Source organism: Athene cunicularia (assembly GCF_003259725.1).
Source record: "Athene cunicularia isolate RWA chromosome 10 unlocalized genomic scaffold, athCun1 chr10_part1, whole genome shotgun sequence".
Classification (NCBI taxonomy): Eukaryota; Metazoa; Chordata; class Aves; order Strigiformes; family Strigidae; genus Athene; species Athene cunicularia.
This window is the reverse complement of record NW_020799112.1, coordinates 3432724-3449515: the sequence shown is the minus strand read 5'-3', so window position 1 is coordinate 3449515 and position 16792 is coordinate 3432724. Positions and strand designations below refer to the sequence as shown.

General features: G+C 39.1%; 1 protein-coding gene across 4 annotated transcripts in view; it reads left to right on the top strand.

The window, feature by feature from the left end:
- Positions 1–16792, top strand: part of TMEM266 (transmembrane protein 266) — a 70618-nt gene that overhangs the window by 3773 nt on the left and 50053 nt on the right. For all 4 annotated transcript variants that reach the window (XM_026855952.1, XM_026855953.1, XM_026855951.1 and 1 more), the window contains exons 4-5: positions 1017–1205; positions 12153–12307. In XM_026855952.1, coding sequence (XP_026711753.1) covers positions 1017–1205; positions 12153–12307 — 344 coding nt within the window. The remainder of the gene's footprint in view (positions 1–1016; positions 1206–12152; positions 12308–16792) is intronic.

Sequence of the window (16792 nt, the reverse complement as noted above, 5' to 3'; positions counted from 1 at the left end):
CCTCTACAAGTAGCCTAAGATTTCTTCAGAAGTTGGCAAGCTCCCCTTGATGAAAGCTAAAGAAGTTTATGCTTGCATCTGCTCTGAATCAAATGGAGCAAGCAGCTTTCACTGGGTACTACGAAGGATCAATACCTGCTGGGGCTTGACGTGCAAGCTCTCTTCTACAATGAAGTCATCCTTTGCATATACTAGATAATACACTAACTGACAAAACTTGAGTTTCTAGATAAGTAGTATGTTGTTATAAATGTGGAAGACACATACATAGTCAGACTCTGGTTTTATGTGCATGGAGTTCCCATTAATGTTAGTGGGGTGGTAGAAGTATGCATGTTCAGATTTAGAAGCTGTACTAAGGATAGGTTAGATAATCTTTATAGAGGAGTCCATAATTCTTCTGAATCATTGTTCTCCTTTCAGAATTATTTTGAAATAACTTGTAACAGAATGTTCCTTTCTAGTTGAATGAAACAAAGTTGCTGTCCATCAAAACTATCTGAATATTGACCCACAGTGGAAGAGGGGTCAAACTGCATCCATTAATTAACAGTTGATTTGTATATAACGATTAATAAGTTTAGCTATTCATTGCTCACTGTTCTAAGTTACAAAGCAGTGAGTTTTTAGTTGGCATAGTTACATGCCTCCTTTCTGTTTTGCACAAATATTTTGCTTTTGGGTTCATGCATTGTTTCCATATTTGCTTGTTTATAATGCATCAATTTATATTTAGTGCTTTTGAAGCAGATTCAGCGGAGTGAAATGCTGTTCTCCTTTGTGAGGTTTCTGTTGATTGCAGTGGGATCTATGAAAGAAGTTTGCAGACATTTGGTCTGTCCCCTCAGTAAAGACACTTCCTTCAATGACCTTGCAAAGGTCTTTTAAGTTGCTGGCTTTTTATGATTCTCTGAAGTTCTTGTCTCTATTTTTTACTTGCTTGCTTATTTATTTATTTCTATTTATATGTGTATGTAGAGAGAGAGTGTTTTTTATTTTTCTTATCACATTTTCAGGCCTACAATAGAAGGTGGTGTTTCAGAAGTTGAGATAATTTCACAACAAGTGGAAGAAGAGACCAAAAGCATTGCTCCTGTACAGCTTGTTAATTTTGCTTATCGAGATCTACCTTTAGCTGCACTTGATCTGTCTGTGGCTGGGTCCCAGCTTTTGTCAAATTTGGATGAGGAGTACCAAAGAGAAGGGTAAGTAAAAAGGACATAATTTTGTTTTATAGTTTTAGATTATAGGAATTTCATGGCTTGTAAAAAAGAAAACCTTGAGCTGGAGAAGCGCGACCAGTTGTCCTCAAACTCTTTTAAAAACCATTGTCACAGGATGGAAATGATCTCTTCTAATACAACTAATCTGTGGGGGTTTGGGGCTCTTTGTAACTTTAAGCTTCTATTTAACCACAGTCTGGAAGTCTTCTGTTAGGCTAGACCAATCAGACAAGTAAAATGGCCTGGTGAAAGCTCTTTTTGAAAGGTGTTTCAGGATGACAGAGTTCACTACTGTGGTTCTTGTACATCTCCTGACAGACATAATGACTTTGTACTGCTGATTCTTGGACAGATAGTGTGCTTTTCACAGAATAACTTGAATTGCATAGTTTACTTATGTGAGAGCTTTGTTTTTGATAATGTATACATGTATTGCTCCTGTTTTCATAGAACAACGGTTCCAGTTTTATTGGAAAAAAGATTTTAATCAGTTCATAATATTTGCCCAAACGTGACCCAATTTCAGATTAGGTAGCATTATTGTCCTACAGGACATTAGAAGTTGTTCTTATGCCTGGTTCAGGCTTGGAGTGGCTGTAGGTGGACTGCTATACTAAATTTTTTATGAAAGATTTGGGTCAACTGGAGAGAATCCAGAGGAAGGCAGTGAGAATGATTATAGGCTCAGAAAACCTGCCATGGACTACTGATTGAAATAACTGTGTTTCACGTGAAGGAGAGACTTTCAGGGGAGCTTATAAGAGAATTCAGTGAGTAAGAGAACAGTCTGTTATTGATCTCCGTGATGTTTAGAACAAGAAGTAAAAAGCTGGAATTGCAGCAAGGACAGGAATAATGAGGGTAGCGAAGTGCTGGGGTAGACTACTGGTGTGTATGGGAGGAGAGGAATAGAGTTGCAATTGCTAGATATATTTAAGACTATACATTTGTCAGGAATGATAACACTACAGTTTAACATCCCTCGGGACAGAGATTAGGTGAGCACTTCTGCCTAGCCCCTCGGATTCTGTGATTACTGTTCCCTTCTGTGTTGCACTGAATGTATGTATACTCTGTCAATATCCATCTAAAAGCACTTCACAGTAAGTCATATAGAGCTCTCATTGATGAAGACATTAAAAGGCTTTATATAAGCATTTATTAACAGCTCAGTGTGTTTTAACCTGTGCTCTGAAATCAGCAGAGAGACCTGCTTGATCTCAGCTCAGCAGGTATTCTGTATGGTAGTCAGAAAACAGTATGTGGGGAAGGCTCTTGCCTTTAATTTCTTTCCAAATTGGACTTTATGAGATGTCTCCAGAAAGTTGTTACTCCAAACAAGGGGAAATACATTTCAAGTAGGTTATATAAGTATGGTACAACTGTAACATAAAATACCCTGCGTAGCAAAAGAGGCACTTGAAAATTAATTTGAGTATGCAGGTGTAACCCTCAGGCTATTTTGGTGCTGAGTAAATACCAGTTTAGTTCAGATATGCATTTTTATATATTTTTATGATCTGAAACTCAATTCTTCACTGTGCCAAAGTGCACAGATCTCTCATTGTAACTATTTGAGCAGCTCTGCAGTCTTAAGCATGGAAATAGACTTGTTATTCTTTTCCTCAGCAGAGATCTCTTCCTTCACACAGGCTTCTTTTGTAGCTTTATCGGTCTAAACAGAAATAAGGTGCCATCCAAACCTCCTAGCTCTAGAGAGGATTCTCTGAAGAAAATTCATAGCTTTAGTTTGTATCCCTTAGTACATTTTGGCCAAGTATGTTCAGCTGAGTCCCAGGACTGCATCTGCCTTGTGGGAACGGTGGCTTCTTCCTTTCAGAAGCACTGATTGCAAGTGATGCCTTGTGAAATTTAGCAGCAGAGCTGAGCTCAAGAAGCCTAGCAGCAAAAGTAAAATACTGTCCCCATACCACCTCATGACTTGATTGGGAATATGTCTGGTTTTGTGAATGTGGTACAATTTCTTTTTCATGGCCTTGTTAGATGTGACTGTCTTCCGCCTGAGTAAGAAGGAGATAGAGTGGGTCAGAACAGTTTGGTACAGAAACTGTCAGCTACATCTCCCTTGTATATAAAGAGGGATATGGGAAGGGCAGTACAGGAGGTGGCAGAAAACGTCTTAAGTCTCTGTAGTTTCTGCCAGCATCCATATTTATAACTGTGAAGCTGTTACCCCAATGCTGCTGCACAGGTTGCAGGTGGAGATACCAGAAGATACTGCTAATGCCAGAAAGTACTAAAAGGTGGTGTAGGACTAATCTTCCTCTCCCTGGCAGTCTGCCTTTGTCACAGACTCCAAGTGTTACCTTCTGTATAGTTTTCCCCGAGAATTCCAGGGAAGGTGCCAACCTGTATGACCTGCACATGTTCTGTATGGCTCTGTTGTTCTAGATCTGTAGCTGAACTTGGCAAGTTGTAGTTGTTCTAACTGCAGGGCTCTGCTGCAGGAAGGTCTGGCACATCCCTGTGCTTGGAAAATGCTGGGTGGTTGTTACAAGCTGCCATCTGTCCATGACCTTGTGATTTTCAACATAATTGTCCACAATCCCTGGTTCCTGATGTGAATTGTCACTAGTAAGTCTCCATCTCCACAAAGCACAAAGCAACAAGAGACACAGGAGACTAGAGATGAATGAGTGGGCGATAAAGGGGCCTTATGATTTAAGGGTTTGGTTGCGTGCACCCCAAGACTTTCCTCTAACTTTCCTTCTTTAAGGCCAGCAGGTGTTCAGGGTCCAAGCACAAATGCAAATTTAACCTGCTTGGTAACTAGGGGACCTTTTTGTTTTGTCTGACTGTTTCTCAATAAACCCAATATTAATAGGTAACCAGGAATTGGTGCATCATAAGTCATCCCTCTCTGTGTGCCTGGAAACTTAGATAGCATCAGACTACCTACCCCTCCCATGAGAAATGAAAAAAAAAAATTAAAAAGAGCAGCATTAATAAAGGAGAATTATAGTCTGTCTTTTGTTAGACCATATGAGAATTGAGTCCCATAGCTTTAAAGATACTGGAATAAAAATCTTATATTGTGCAGTTTGAGTCTTTGCTCTATCATATCAAATGCTCAGGGCAGTCAGTTCCTGTTGTCAGTGTTGTTGAAGGAAGTTTGTGGACAGTTGTGATTTGAGCTGGTTTTGTCAGAAATTTAGTTTACAGTGCTGATCCATGTGCTAAGCAAGAAAGAAAGGACTGCATATTAGACAGCATATTAAGCCTGTCCCTGAAGTACACCTGTAAGTAGTGAAAGGGTAATCAGTCAAGAAAAACTGTTCCACTCTGCCAGAAACCCTCACATAAAACACAGAATGTGTTGACTTCTAATGTGGGTTAAGAAAAAATTCTTTTGCTTCTGTAGACTTCTCAAACAGGGAAAGTACAAAGAATTTACATGATGGAAGTTGGTTAACTTGGATGGACTCTGCATTGTAAATATTCTCACTCATTATAAATCATGTGGGTAGGCTGGCATTGCCATCTTTGCACAGAAGAGTAAGGTTCCCGTGGTCTCCACATGTGGGGTAGGAGTGATTCCTGCTTCCTAGCTGCAGTGAGGCTGATGTGCCTCGTGTTAATAGAGCTATGGGTCATACCATTCAGAAAAATGGAATTTTGTGATAAATGCCAATAATGCGTAACTAAAACATTTAGAGTTTTATGTGACTATAGCAATCTCTATTTATAAAGCTATATCTCTTCCACCCTGTGTGGCTTGGTTCTCAGAACCAATAGTAGTGTGGTGTTTATTTTGTTAGTTATTAGTCTCACTGATGTGCCCTGCAGTTAACTTGTTAGAACCATCCTTAGATAACACTGTGGTGCTCTGCACTCTGTGCTTCAACATTGCAGAAACAATTGAGGCATAGGCTGGAGACATGCCAAGGAGAACATACAGTGTACACTTCTAACATATCTGTAACGGATTAGCTGATACTCATGTACAAAAAGCATCAAAGTTGCTGATTTTCTTCATGTCTGTGAATTTATTGGAGAGGCTGTGTCTGCATTGAACTTGGTTCGCATAAAAAAAATATATGAATGTTTATTTAAGGAAGCTAACCACCCGGAAAGCTAGGAGATTTTTAATTGTTAACATTAGCTTTAAGTGCCACTCTTAATTTCTTTTTTTTTCAATCAAGTATTCTGTTTTCCAAAAAATACTTTCTTCTATTTTTGCATCAATGACCAATAAAAACAATGGGGAATAGTTGGAAAATTGGCAACATGCAGAACATGGTACATGCGTGCTAGAGACAAGTGGGCACAGGGGAAATCTCTCCTTCCTGTATTTTCCTTAAGTTCCAGTTAGGAGGTATCATTCACAATAAATTATAAAAGAATTTACAGACGGTTGCACAACCAGCTGTATTTTTTTGTGAATATGCAGTTAGGCAGTGAGCCTGTCTCTCAAAGATTTGTGTGTAATGGAGGTAGGAAGCAAGAGGAAAAAGATACACCAACTTTAAATTATTTGTTGTATTTGTTTTAAATTTTTATATGTTAAACACATTTGAAACATGGAGGTCCTTCAGATATTGTGTTTTACTTCAACAGCTGTAAAGGGAGCCGTACAGTTAATGTGACTCACTTGACATTAGCTGTAAGTAGTTGTGTTGTTGTAATTTAATAATTTATCGTCATCTGTTCATGGCCTTAGATTTGTTTGGTCGTAGCTTGCATTAAACAGTAGGAATATCTGAAAAAGAGAACTATAGGAAAGGATAGAGAGGGAGATAAAAAGGAAGGGAAACCAAAACTGAACAGAGCTTTACAGAGATTCAGAATTTAACACCAGAAAGTCATGAGCTTTTCATTTTAAATTGGTTGCAATCCTTCACTGATAAATGCATTCACCCATCCTGGGAGAAGGATGTCTGTTCCTTTATTCTGTCTTAAGTAATTGCACCAGGTAGATGCCATTGTTTCTGGTTTTCATATTCGTCTTTCAGTTTTTATTTTGATCTTTGAGGTATTTTGCTTGAATTTTCTACAAAGCTTAAAGATGCTTTAACTAAAAGAACTCAAGTGGAGCAAGCTATAACATTTCTCGTTTTCTGCTTTTCTTGTCTATACCTGGCAGCATAATTAAAAAACAGTCCCTGTTCTGAAAAGTTCTTTGCGCCTCATGCAGATCCTGGAGCACATGACATTGATAGATGGTTAATAATGAGGTCCAAGCTTGAGATAAAGTGCAAAGGTTTTGGAGGGTAGAATTGTTTCATGTACTGAGCAAGCTCCTTGTATTTACAAGTGTGACTTTAATTTATTTTTAGCTGCTAGCCACAGTCTGAGTCCAGAAGGATGGTGCAAAATCTTAGCAGCAAAATACAGTGAATGAGACTGTAGTGCTGATTTTGTTCTTTGTGCAGTACTACATCACTGCTACTCTCTGTGCTCTGGTCCAAAACGAAGACCTGCACTGCAGCAGAAAAAGAACGTTCAGCACGACAGAACCTGTGGGGTGACCTGCTCTTCACTAAAGAATGCATGAAATTTTGGGCTATGTTACAGGGATGTTCAGTGATTTAGAAACTTATTTTTCTGCACAGATCCTTTTAAGTGTTTATCTTTATAGATGCTGTTTTCCAGAATAGCTCATTATTGTGTTTATCCTAGTACCTAAATCTTTTGAGTGTGTCCCAGTAATGTCTTTTATCAGTAACACCAATTGGTAGAGGGAATGCTACTGTAAGTTTAAAAAAAAAAAAAAAAAAAGATTTTATTTTCTAGCTCAGTGATTTTCAGACTTTTTTGATTTGTAGATCTTTCTGTATTTTTCCAACAGAACTTGCTTTTCCCAGGTACTTTTTGTGGGTAGAAGTGTAGTAGTTGTAGCCCACAGACCACTGCTGGCAAAGCTCTTGGGGAGCAGAAATGACATGGGTCTAATTCATCTGGTTTAACACTGGAATTAATTGTCTAAATTGGAGAAGGCATGGCTTGATGCAAAAACTGAAGGATGGATAAGCCATAGGACAAAGGGGAAATGTGTAAAAGAGGAATATTAGCCTGGAAGTAGAGTCCATGAAAATGTCAGGCAAATGCTGAGCAGTCCAAAATCAAATCAGATGTTAGGATTCATTAGGAAAAGCAGTAGAGAATAAAAGAGGGACAGGCCATTGTTGTGCCTCTCTGTATATCCAAGCTTTGTCCATGTCTTCAGCATGAATGTAGTTCTGGTCCCTGTCAAAAAGGATATGGTAGATATGAAAGAACTGGAAAAGATTCAAAGAAAAACTGCGATCAGAGATGTGATACAATTTCTACTGAAGATTACTATGTAAGCTAGGACTCTTCAATCTGGAAAAGAGAAGGCTGACAGGAGATTTGACTGTGATTACAAAACCTGTGACACAGAGAGGTTAAAATAAAGTTTGAAACACACACACCCAACCTCCCAATAGAGGTGCTAGGGTATATTAATAGATTATGGCCACGTTCAAAAGAAAAAAAAAAAAAAAAAAGAAGTTGCTCTTTGTACAGAGGGCAGTAGATGTGTGGAACTACTTTCTAAAGGATGTGTGGCTGCTAATATCTTATCTAGCCTTAAGGGGAAGTCGGACAAGTCTGTGGAAGAGAAATTCATTGGAGGTTACTAAGTAGAATCCAAGAAACAACATCTGTCTCAGGAAGTCACCAAGTTGAAAATAGTTGGATGCTGTGTTACATGTTTGCTGTGTTCTTATTCATCTTGAGATGTCTGCTCATGGCCGCTGTTGGAGACAGGGATACCAAGCATTTGTTCTAACCTAATATGGCTCTTCTTATGTTTCATAAAGGTTGTTTTTGAACATGATCTTAATATTTTGCTAAAAACCTTAGCATAAAAAGGAAAAGTCTAATAAGCAATTTTCTAATGGGAAGAGTAATGTACCAGGTAATCACAGGATGTCTGTGAGCAAATGGTGTGATATAGACCTATAAAGAAGGCACAAATGATCCTAGAAAGCAGAAAGTACTTCAGATAGAGCTGAGAAGCATTCACATAATTAAACCTATTCCAGAATATTATGTACTGCTCTAGTTGTCTGTATCCACGTGCAGAAGGGACTACTAAGAGAAAACTGAGTGTCTGTTTTATGAAAAGCATAGGCTTTAATTAAATTACATGAGTGGATGTGCCATTGCTGTGTATAAATGCATCATGGACGAAATGCCAGCAAGGGAAAAGAACTAATCAAGCTAAAGAACAATACTGGCACAAAAGCAAATATGTATAAACTGGCCATGTGCGAGTTTAGGCAGAAAACTGGGGGAATCTTTCATGCCATTTAAGCAACAGAGTTTTGCATCAAACTCCCAAGAAATGTCATGGGGTTTGAGATAGTAAAACTTAGGGGGGAAAAAAAGGATGAGGGTTCTCTCAATAGTTAAACTTCTGTAGTTAAACTAAGCTTGTAAGAGAAGTTCAGGCAAGGGGTGCAGAGATCTGTCTGTTCCTTGGAGTTGCTCAGGGCTTCCAGCGGCTTCTGTAGCCTGCTGTGAGGCTCTGCTGTCTGTGTTGTCTCAGCCAGATTTTGTATTGTTACTTCGCCTTTCTGTGTTCCTGTCACTTCCTGACCATGGGCTTTCTGCTCCTTCAGATAGTGATTTGGATCTCATCCATCCTTCTGTTTTCTGGTCATAGCCATCTTGTGAGATGCAAACACTTGTTGTTTAGCCAAAAAAAAAAAAAAGACAGGGTAAGGTATAATGCAGATTTTGGGGTATTTGTTTACAAGACCAGAAAATAGAAACAGTGACAGCTGTTAACAGCTTGAACAAATTGTTTGTAGTGGTTCCTTACCAAATAAATACGTTAAACCTTTCCCAGTTTTGCCTTATGTTCTTTTTTTCCAAGCTGTTTATTAATAAAGCTAGCAGTGATGATGACAGATTGGTTTTCCACAAAGCCATGTGTGAATGTGTCTTTAAAAAGAATTACCCCTGGTAAAGTTGCACTAAATATATTTTAACGTCTCATGACAAAACTTTACAACCCTGTATAACCATCAAGCAAGAAATTCCCATGCTAGTACATTGATTTACTTCATCCAGGGATCGTAAGGTCTATAGTATTCCTGTTATAGAGGCGGAGTAACTGAGATACCTAATGAACCTGATTGAAGTGACACAGTAAAGTTGTCCTAAGTCATACCTTACTGGTATCCATATAGGGCATGGCATCCACAGACAACACAGTCAGGACACAAAAAGAAGTACTGAATGAAATAGGGCACTTTTTCTTATAGTTCCTTTTATTATTTATGTCCATCTTTTTCAAGATATAAGAATTAAAAAAAAAAAAACCCCAACACAAAAACACAAACCAATCATAAACCAACATCCCACAGGAAAACCAGGACTCTAATATACAGGAGTGTAGAAGTCACAGGGAATGAGCTAGCTAAGCAGCACACAGGAATGAAACCATTCAGTGCTCCTTTTAGAGCACAATGGGTTGTTAATGTCAGTGGGTTCAGAGGACTTGGAGGAGGTCTGAAAAGAGGTCTGCTAGGCAACGATGTGAAGATGCTAATAATTGTCCATTCATAGGACAAGTGTTGAAGAAATGCACTTTTGTGTAATAAGATATGAAGGAGGTGTTTTTTCAGTGCTTAAATCTCAAACACTTCAGTGTCTTTGGTATCGGTTTATATATTTTTATGATTGATACGTAGGTGTAAACATGCAGGTGATCTGCCCTTGACCTCTTATATTGATTGCTTTTCTAATAGTAAACTGTTTCATTCAGAAGCTTTTTTGAATCAGTGGAGTATTAGAACTGCACAGACAGAATAACTCCACATTCTTTAGCATTCTCTAAGTAATTATTAGCTTGAATAATGATTATCGTGGCTATATGTAATATGTGCTGAGTATCACAGTTGATTTATTCTTACTGGTACATTTGAAAATCTCCACTGCATAGAGCTTCTAAAGGCATGTACTTAGGCCCTCTACTGATCATTTTGAGAATAGGAAAGAGGATAACTGCAATGCAATGTTAAAATGCTGGTAAAACAAGACTTTTTAGAAAAGGGAAGACAGCTGTAGGAAGAGAATAGAACTAAAAACTCTTCTATTTAAACTGGGCTGTTCCCTAGTGTTATTTTTAGAAAGATACAAAACCAAAACCCAAAATAACAGTTGCAGTAAAGACAAGTTATACTGTTTTGAGATGATGTAAAATAAAATCTACTAAAAGATCAAGTTTGCAAAGAGGTCCTGTCCCAATGCTTTTTCTTCCTTATGTTTTGAAAATAACTGTTTAAAATCTAGTGCATTCTGTGTTCAGGCTAGAACCATAACAAAGTTAAACTAAGGGCAAGTTCCTGATAGTGACACTTGTCAAATCTCCAAAGTTTTAAGAGTCAGTTGAGGAGGCCTTTTAAGGTCAGGTAATCAGGCAACCTGAGTACAAGTATTTAGTTGATATGCTTAATTCTGAGAAGCTGCTTGAAAGTGTCAAGTCTTTTGAGCACTGCTTATCATCACTTTCACTCTCATTTTTGAGTGTGAATATGTCAGGGAATGTTTTGTGATGCTTTTCCAAGTGTTTACTTTTGGCATGAGTTACTGAATCTAGAGCTATTTATTTGGAATTGATCAGTATCATCATATCTTCTTGTATAGCATTGATTTCTGTGTATTGATATTTTAGTTCAGATAGTGCGGTTACTGCACCACACTTCTGTATGCTTGCAGTTTCTTAAACTCTAATTAATAAATCATGTCAGCTCTTTATTAGCTAATGTGTATGTACAGTGCTTTGAAAATACGAAGTGCCAGGCAAGCATCAGAACTTTCAGAGGTAGACCAGTACAAGAACATTATGAAACACTATGATGAGAAATTATATGGTACTGTATCAAATTGAAACTATGGGGGGATTTTTAGAAGAGAAGTAGCAGGATGGGCTTTATGCTTCTGAAGTCTCTGCTGCAGTTATTCCTATTGTAAATATTTTCAAAAGAAAAAAATACTTTTTTTAATAACCCGCTTGAAAATGTGTATCTGCATTAGCACAACACTAGTGCAACATTTACTGATTCATCAGCTTCATTCCAGAGTTCTGGTCCTTGTAGCCTCCTCACAGCTCCCTTCATGGTATCTAAACCTTCTTTTCCTCCAAAACAAGGTGATCTCATTTATACTAGGTTTGGGAGCAGTCCCTGGTGTATTCTGTCCCCAAAACTGTGCTACCCCAAACTCTAGGAAAGTCCTTTTTGGCCTGGTCCACAAACAGATTGGTGAGAGTTAGACAAATAGACAAACTGGACAGCCTTGGCCAGTGGCTTGACACCTTGCCAGGCTGTGTATATTTGCTAGTATAGGTGTAGCTGTGGAGTCACTGAGCTTATTCTTCAGTGTTTCCCAGATTCCTATTGCTCTTTTCCATGATGTCACAGACTGATTGTTGCAAACTAAATTTGGCAGATCTTGTCTGATTTGTCTCATACTAGAACAGGGATAAAGGTTCATGACCATAAAATTCAATGGTAGAGAAATTCTTAAACATCATTAGCTTCTAATCTAATAGCAGAGTCCTGCTGTGCCTTGGTACTCACAGATGTGTGAATGCAGCATGTACATCAAAATAAAAACACATGAAAAATAGTAAGAGAGGAAGAAAGCAGAAAAGTATGTATGTAATTAGGATTGTGTTAGTGCATTGGAAGGCCCTTGACCACTGGTACACTCCAGAGGGTTGGAGACACACAAGACCCCAGGATGAATTTTTTTTTTGAAGTGTTTTTCTTGGTAAATAAACCAATAAAAGTGAGTTTTGCAAAGTCTTTGTATGTTACTGCTGAGTGTATCCATAACAGCAGAACTTGTAATTTTGAGTTCACTTCTCTTTAGCTCTCTTCCTTTTTCACTTCTTTTCTTTTCTTGTTTCTCCTCTTAATTTTATTTCCTTAGATCTAACTGGCTAAAACCGTGCTGTGGGAGACGAGCAGCTGTGTGGCAGGTATTTTTGCTCAGTGCAAGTCTCAACAGTTTCCTGGTAGCCTGTGTAGTATTGGTGGTGATTCTTCTGACTCTGGAACTCCTAATAGATATAAAGCTTCTCCAGTGTGAGTAGGAGGATTTTTATTTTTTTAAGTTTTGATGAAATAAAGGCTTAACTTGCTGGGAGATTTTGAAGGGGGGAGGATGTTGGGGATTTGTTCTTTCCTACGATTTAAATGGTTACTAGGATAGGTAAGAAATGTGGTTTTGTGGAACCCTGGTATAGTGAAGTCAGTCTCTTCCTTATTTTTGCTTACCAGATTCAGTAAAGGAAAAATTTTCAAAGGATACAAGCAGAGTGTACATGCAGGGATCTGCGCATACTGTCATTAGTACTTGAAAAGGTCTGTCCTTTACAAACACACTCTGTATACACAGAAGAAAGATCATTTGTGCATCATTAATCTCTGATACTTTTCACATGCATATGTATAGACAGAAGTGATGAACTTGCTAGGGTGCTGTCTTTATTACTTCTACTGAGTTGGGTAGAAATCGAAATTATGGTTTTGTATCTTGTAATGCACTGAAATGACACAGATTTTGATTCTACTTTGCTAACACACTGGGAATCAAATAATAGCTTAAGTGGAGTTTTGCTTTATCTGAATTCACTCTACACAGGTTCCACAATGGAAAATTTAATGCTGTTGTTTTGCTTCCTAATTCTTTTTTTTCCCCTACTGCTCTTTTCCTCCATTCCCCCCTTTTCCTTTTTTTTCTTTACCATACAAAGCTGACATGAATGCAAATACCAGCTACATTTTTTCCTATGCTAAATGTTGAAGAGCAGCCTCTAACATCTCCATGCAATCTCAGATATGTTGAAACAACACTGATGGGTTTCAGACAATCCCAAAAATGCAAGAATACTTAGCATGAAAGAGTTATGGTCTGGGATCTTCTATGGCAACCAGGCAAAGGAACTTTTTATTCTGTTGAGGTCCTTCTATTTTTGTGATTTGTCAATTGATATTAGTGATGTTAGATTTCACTGTAAAGATTTGGGTATTGCAATTGTATTAAGAATAGTTTAGGAGACTTTATTGATAACTGCAGCCATTTTATAAACCCTATAAGATGAATAAATGACTAAGCTGTCTTTCAAAACTGTTGTCCACCATTCATCCCTGTCCATGCTGCACACCCCATTCTGAGTGTGGTTGATCCATTATAGTTGTAGTTTTCAGTTGTCTCTGGTGACTTAGCAATTTTGGCTGAGGAAGCCCAGAATTTGGACGGACAAGTCTGTTCTGAAAAAATGTCATGAATGCTAATTATGGGTGTCAGTCCTTAAAAATTGAAGAAGCTTTCAAAAATATTTATTGAGGTGCCACATCTTCCTGTTTATGTAGAGAATTGTCACTTCCTGTAGGACCAAAGAGTTTAAAAATGGTTTCTGTTGATTTCTTTTCGATATTTAAGTTTTGGAGGCTTTCCTCTGGAAGCACCTGCTTTCTTGCTGATTATTTTCTGACGAATCTTCTAAAGAAGGCTTTAATTTAGAGATCATTCCTCCTCTGTGTCTAGTACATATGATACTCTTAAAAGCTCTGCAGCTTACAACTTGTGCATGAGCGATAGGTGTTTGGTTGAGCCAGGTGATTTCACTGTTCAGAGGCTGCCCCTACCTGTATGGATTGGTTCAGCACCTGAGAAAGGACCTATTCTACTCTGTTGCTACTTTGCATTTTAACTAATGATTTAATGCATCAGGCTTCTTGCCTTTGTTAGGTTGAATATCTTCTATTTTGTTTTAAATCAGATAAAGGCTATCTTGGTGAGGTGGATACAAGTATTGCAGTTAAATCATATGAGGAATGTGTGTCACTTACCTTAAGGTTTTAAAAAGCCATTAGGCCATAATTATGTTTTTCAAAAATTTAATTAGAGTTTTATATGATTCCTTATTCTATATGAAATCAACCAATGCATTAGGATATGTTATGGCACACTGCTGCCAATTTCACTCATAGTAACAACTGCTAATCCATATTATAGACTGCAGTTACTGAGGAAGCCTCCTTTTTTTTTTTTTTTAATGGTTTTTATTTTGGCTGTGACATTTTGAGAACATCATTTTCCTCTCATACTTTTAGTGCAGTCTTTGGTTGCAGCGTGCAGTTCTCCCATACCCAAAACTGCCAGTGATGGAGACCACATTTGCAAATGCGTAGGTCACACACATGAAAAGGACAGAGACCTTTTAGGGTATTTCAGCACAAGGCATATTCATATCAGAATTAGAAACCACAGAAAGCAGGAGACATACAATAGGTCTTTTATTATAGGTCTCTGTCCTATAATCAACTTTTTTTAGTCCTATCTTCAGAGCTCTTCACATGCATTAACAAAATAATGTCTCAATATCTTGTGATGTTTTGCAAATGCAGAAATAGATGTATTAAGTCACTTGCACCTTGTTTCAAAAAAAGAGGGTCATGGCAACTTCTAAGCCCCACTTATCAGAAATACGCCACTTCTTTGTCTTCAGTAGTTTTGGAGGAAAGCAACTCAGGAGATCATCTTAGTATTGTCCTCCCTGCAATCACTTGTGGCAGGTGTGCCTGTAAAAGGCATCAGGCCTTCCTGAAGTGAAGCTGAAAACCTCTGCTCCTGTCCATTTGGTTGCTGGATCAGGGCCCTGTCTGAGTACACACATAGCTTTGCAAAGAAAATGCACGTTGCAGTATAGCAGTGCCTCAGTAAGAATGGGTTTAAGGCTTGTCCAAACCATGCAGTGAGCATCTGCTGTGTGCTCCTTGCAGAAGCAATCTAGTTTATCTGCCAGGAAATCATCATCAAGAACAACATTCTCCAAAAGCAAGTGCTGGTAGTACAAGCTTCTATAATAGCCACTCGGGGTTTGTCAGGATGTATTCTTCATCCCTTCCCTCCTGGATATACATTTTGAGGAGATGTGGAAGTGAGGAAAAGGGGGAGGAAGTAGACTGAGGTTGGCTGTACTCCACATTTTATACCGAACCATCATCTTCATGACCAATTGGTGTTGGGACCAGCGCTATTTAACATCTTTGTCCATGACATGGACAGTGGGATGGAGTGCACCCTCAGCAGGTTTGTCAACAAAGGGATCCATCCAGAGGGACCTGGAGAGGTGGGACGTGCAAACTTCATGGAGTTCATCAAGGCCAAGTGCAAGGTCCTGCCCATGGGTTGGGGCAATCCCAAGCACAAATCCAGGCTGGGCCACGAGTGGATTGAGAGCAGCCCCAAGGATGATTTGGGGGGATTAGTGGACGGAAAACTGAGTGTGAGCCAGCAACATGCGCTCACAGCCCAGAAAGCCAACGGTACCCTGGGCTGCACCCAGAGCAGTGTGGGCAGCAGGTACAGGGAGGGGACTCTCCTCCTCTGCTCCACTCTTGTGAGACCCTCCTGCAGTGCTGGGTCTAGCTCTGGGGGCATCAAGTAAGAACATGGACCTGCCTGTGGGTCCAGAGGAGGCCACAAAGATGATCAGGGGCTGGAGCACCTCCCTTATGGGGGCAGGCTGAGAGAGTTGGGGTGTTCAGCTGGAGAAGAGAAGGCTCCAGGGAGACCTTAGAGCGGCCTTCCAGTACTTAAAGGGGGCTACAGGAAGGGTGGGGAGGGACTCTTGATCAGCAGGGTAGGGATAGAATGAGGGGTAATGGTTTCAAACTGAAAGAGTGAAGATTTAGATTAGATAATAAGGAAGAAATTCTTTACTGTGAGGATGGTGAGACATGGGCACTGGTTTCCCAGAGAAGCTGTGTCTGCCCCCTCCCTGGCAGTGTTCAAGGCCAGGTTGGACGGGGCTTTGGGCAACCTGGGCTAGTGGAAGGTGTCCCTGCCTGTGGCAGGGGGGTGGGACTGAATGATCTTTAAGGTCCCTTCCAACCCAAACCATTCTGTGATTCACTTATTCCCCATAGCATCGGACAAGCGAAATGTGAAGTAAAGCAGAACTTTTTGGCTTTTAGCTATAGTTTTGGGAAAAAGTGTTTACAAGTTCAACAAATGTGTAATTCTGTTCCAGATGAAAGTAAAAGCTGAACAGCTTAGGTGCTTTTTTTAAAGTGATGTATCCAAATCATCATAGGGCAGGGATGAACACCTCCTGGAGAAGACCCTTCTCCTGGTTTTGAAGCTTTTCACTGCGTTTTTGAAAGGGAGTGTGTCAGAAGAGGCAAATTCAGATTCAATGTATGGGCTAGTGATTCAGTCTTTGTCATAGTGATTTTTCTTGCACAAAAGCTTCTTGCTTGGAAGGCTTTTTCAAATTTACTGTGTTACTGGCAATTTAATTGCATGCTGTGTGGTAACGTGTCCAGCACACTGCTACAGTTTAGTGCAGCATCAGAAATTGATTTTCTTTCCAAATTCTGGTTGCTGTATCTTTTTTGCCCACTAAGGGGCAGCTGGAGCCTTGTATGTCAATCGACAGCTCTTTGAAAAATAACTTTAAAATAGCTTACAAATGGTTTCCATTTCTTGTTCTTTGTGCCACTCTATAAAGACAGTGTCTTGGGAAAGTTAAATATATTATATTTTGCCCATTTGTTTCA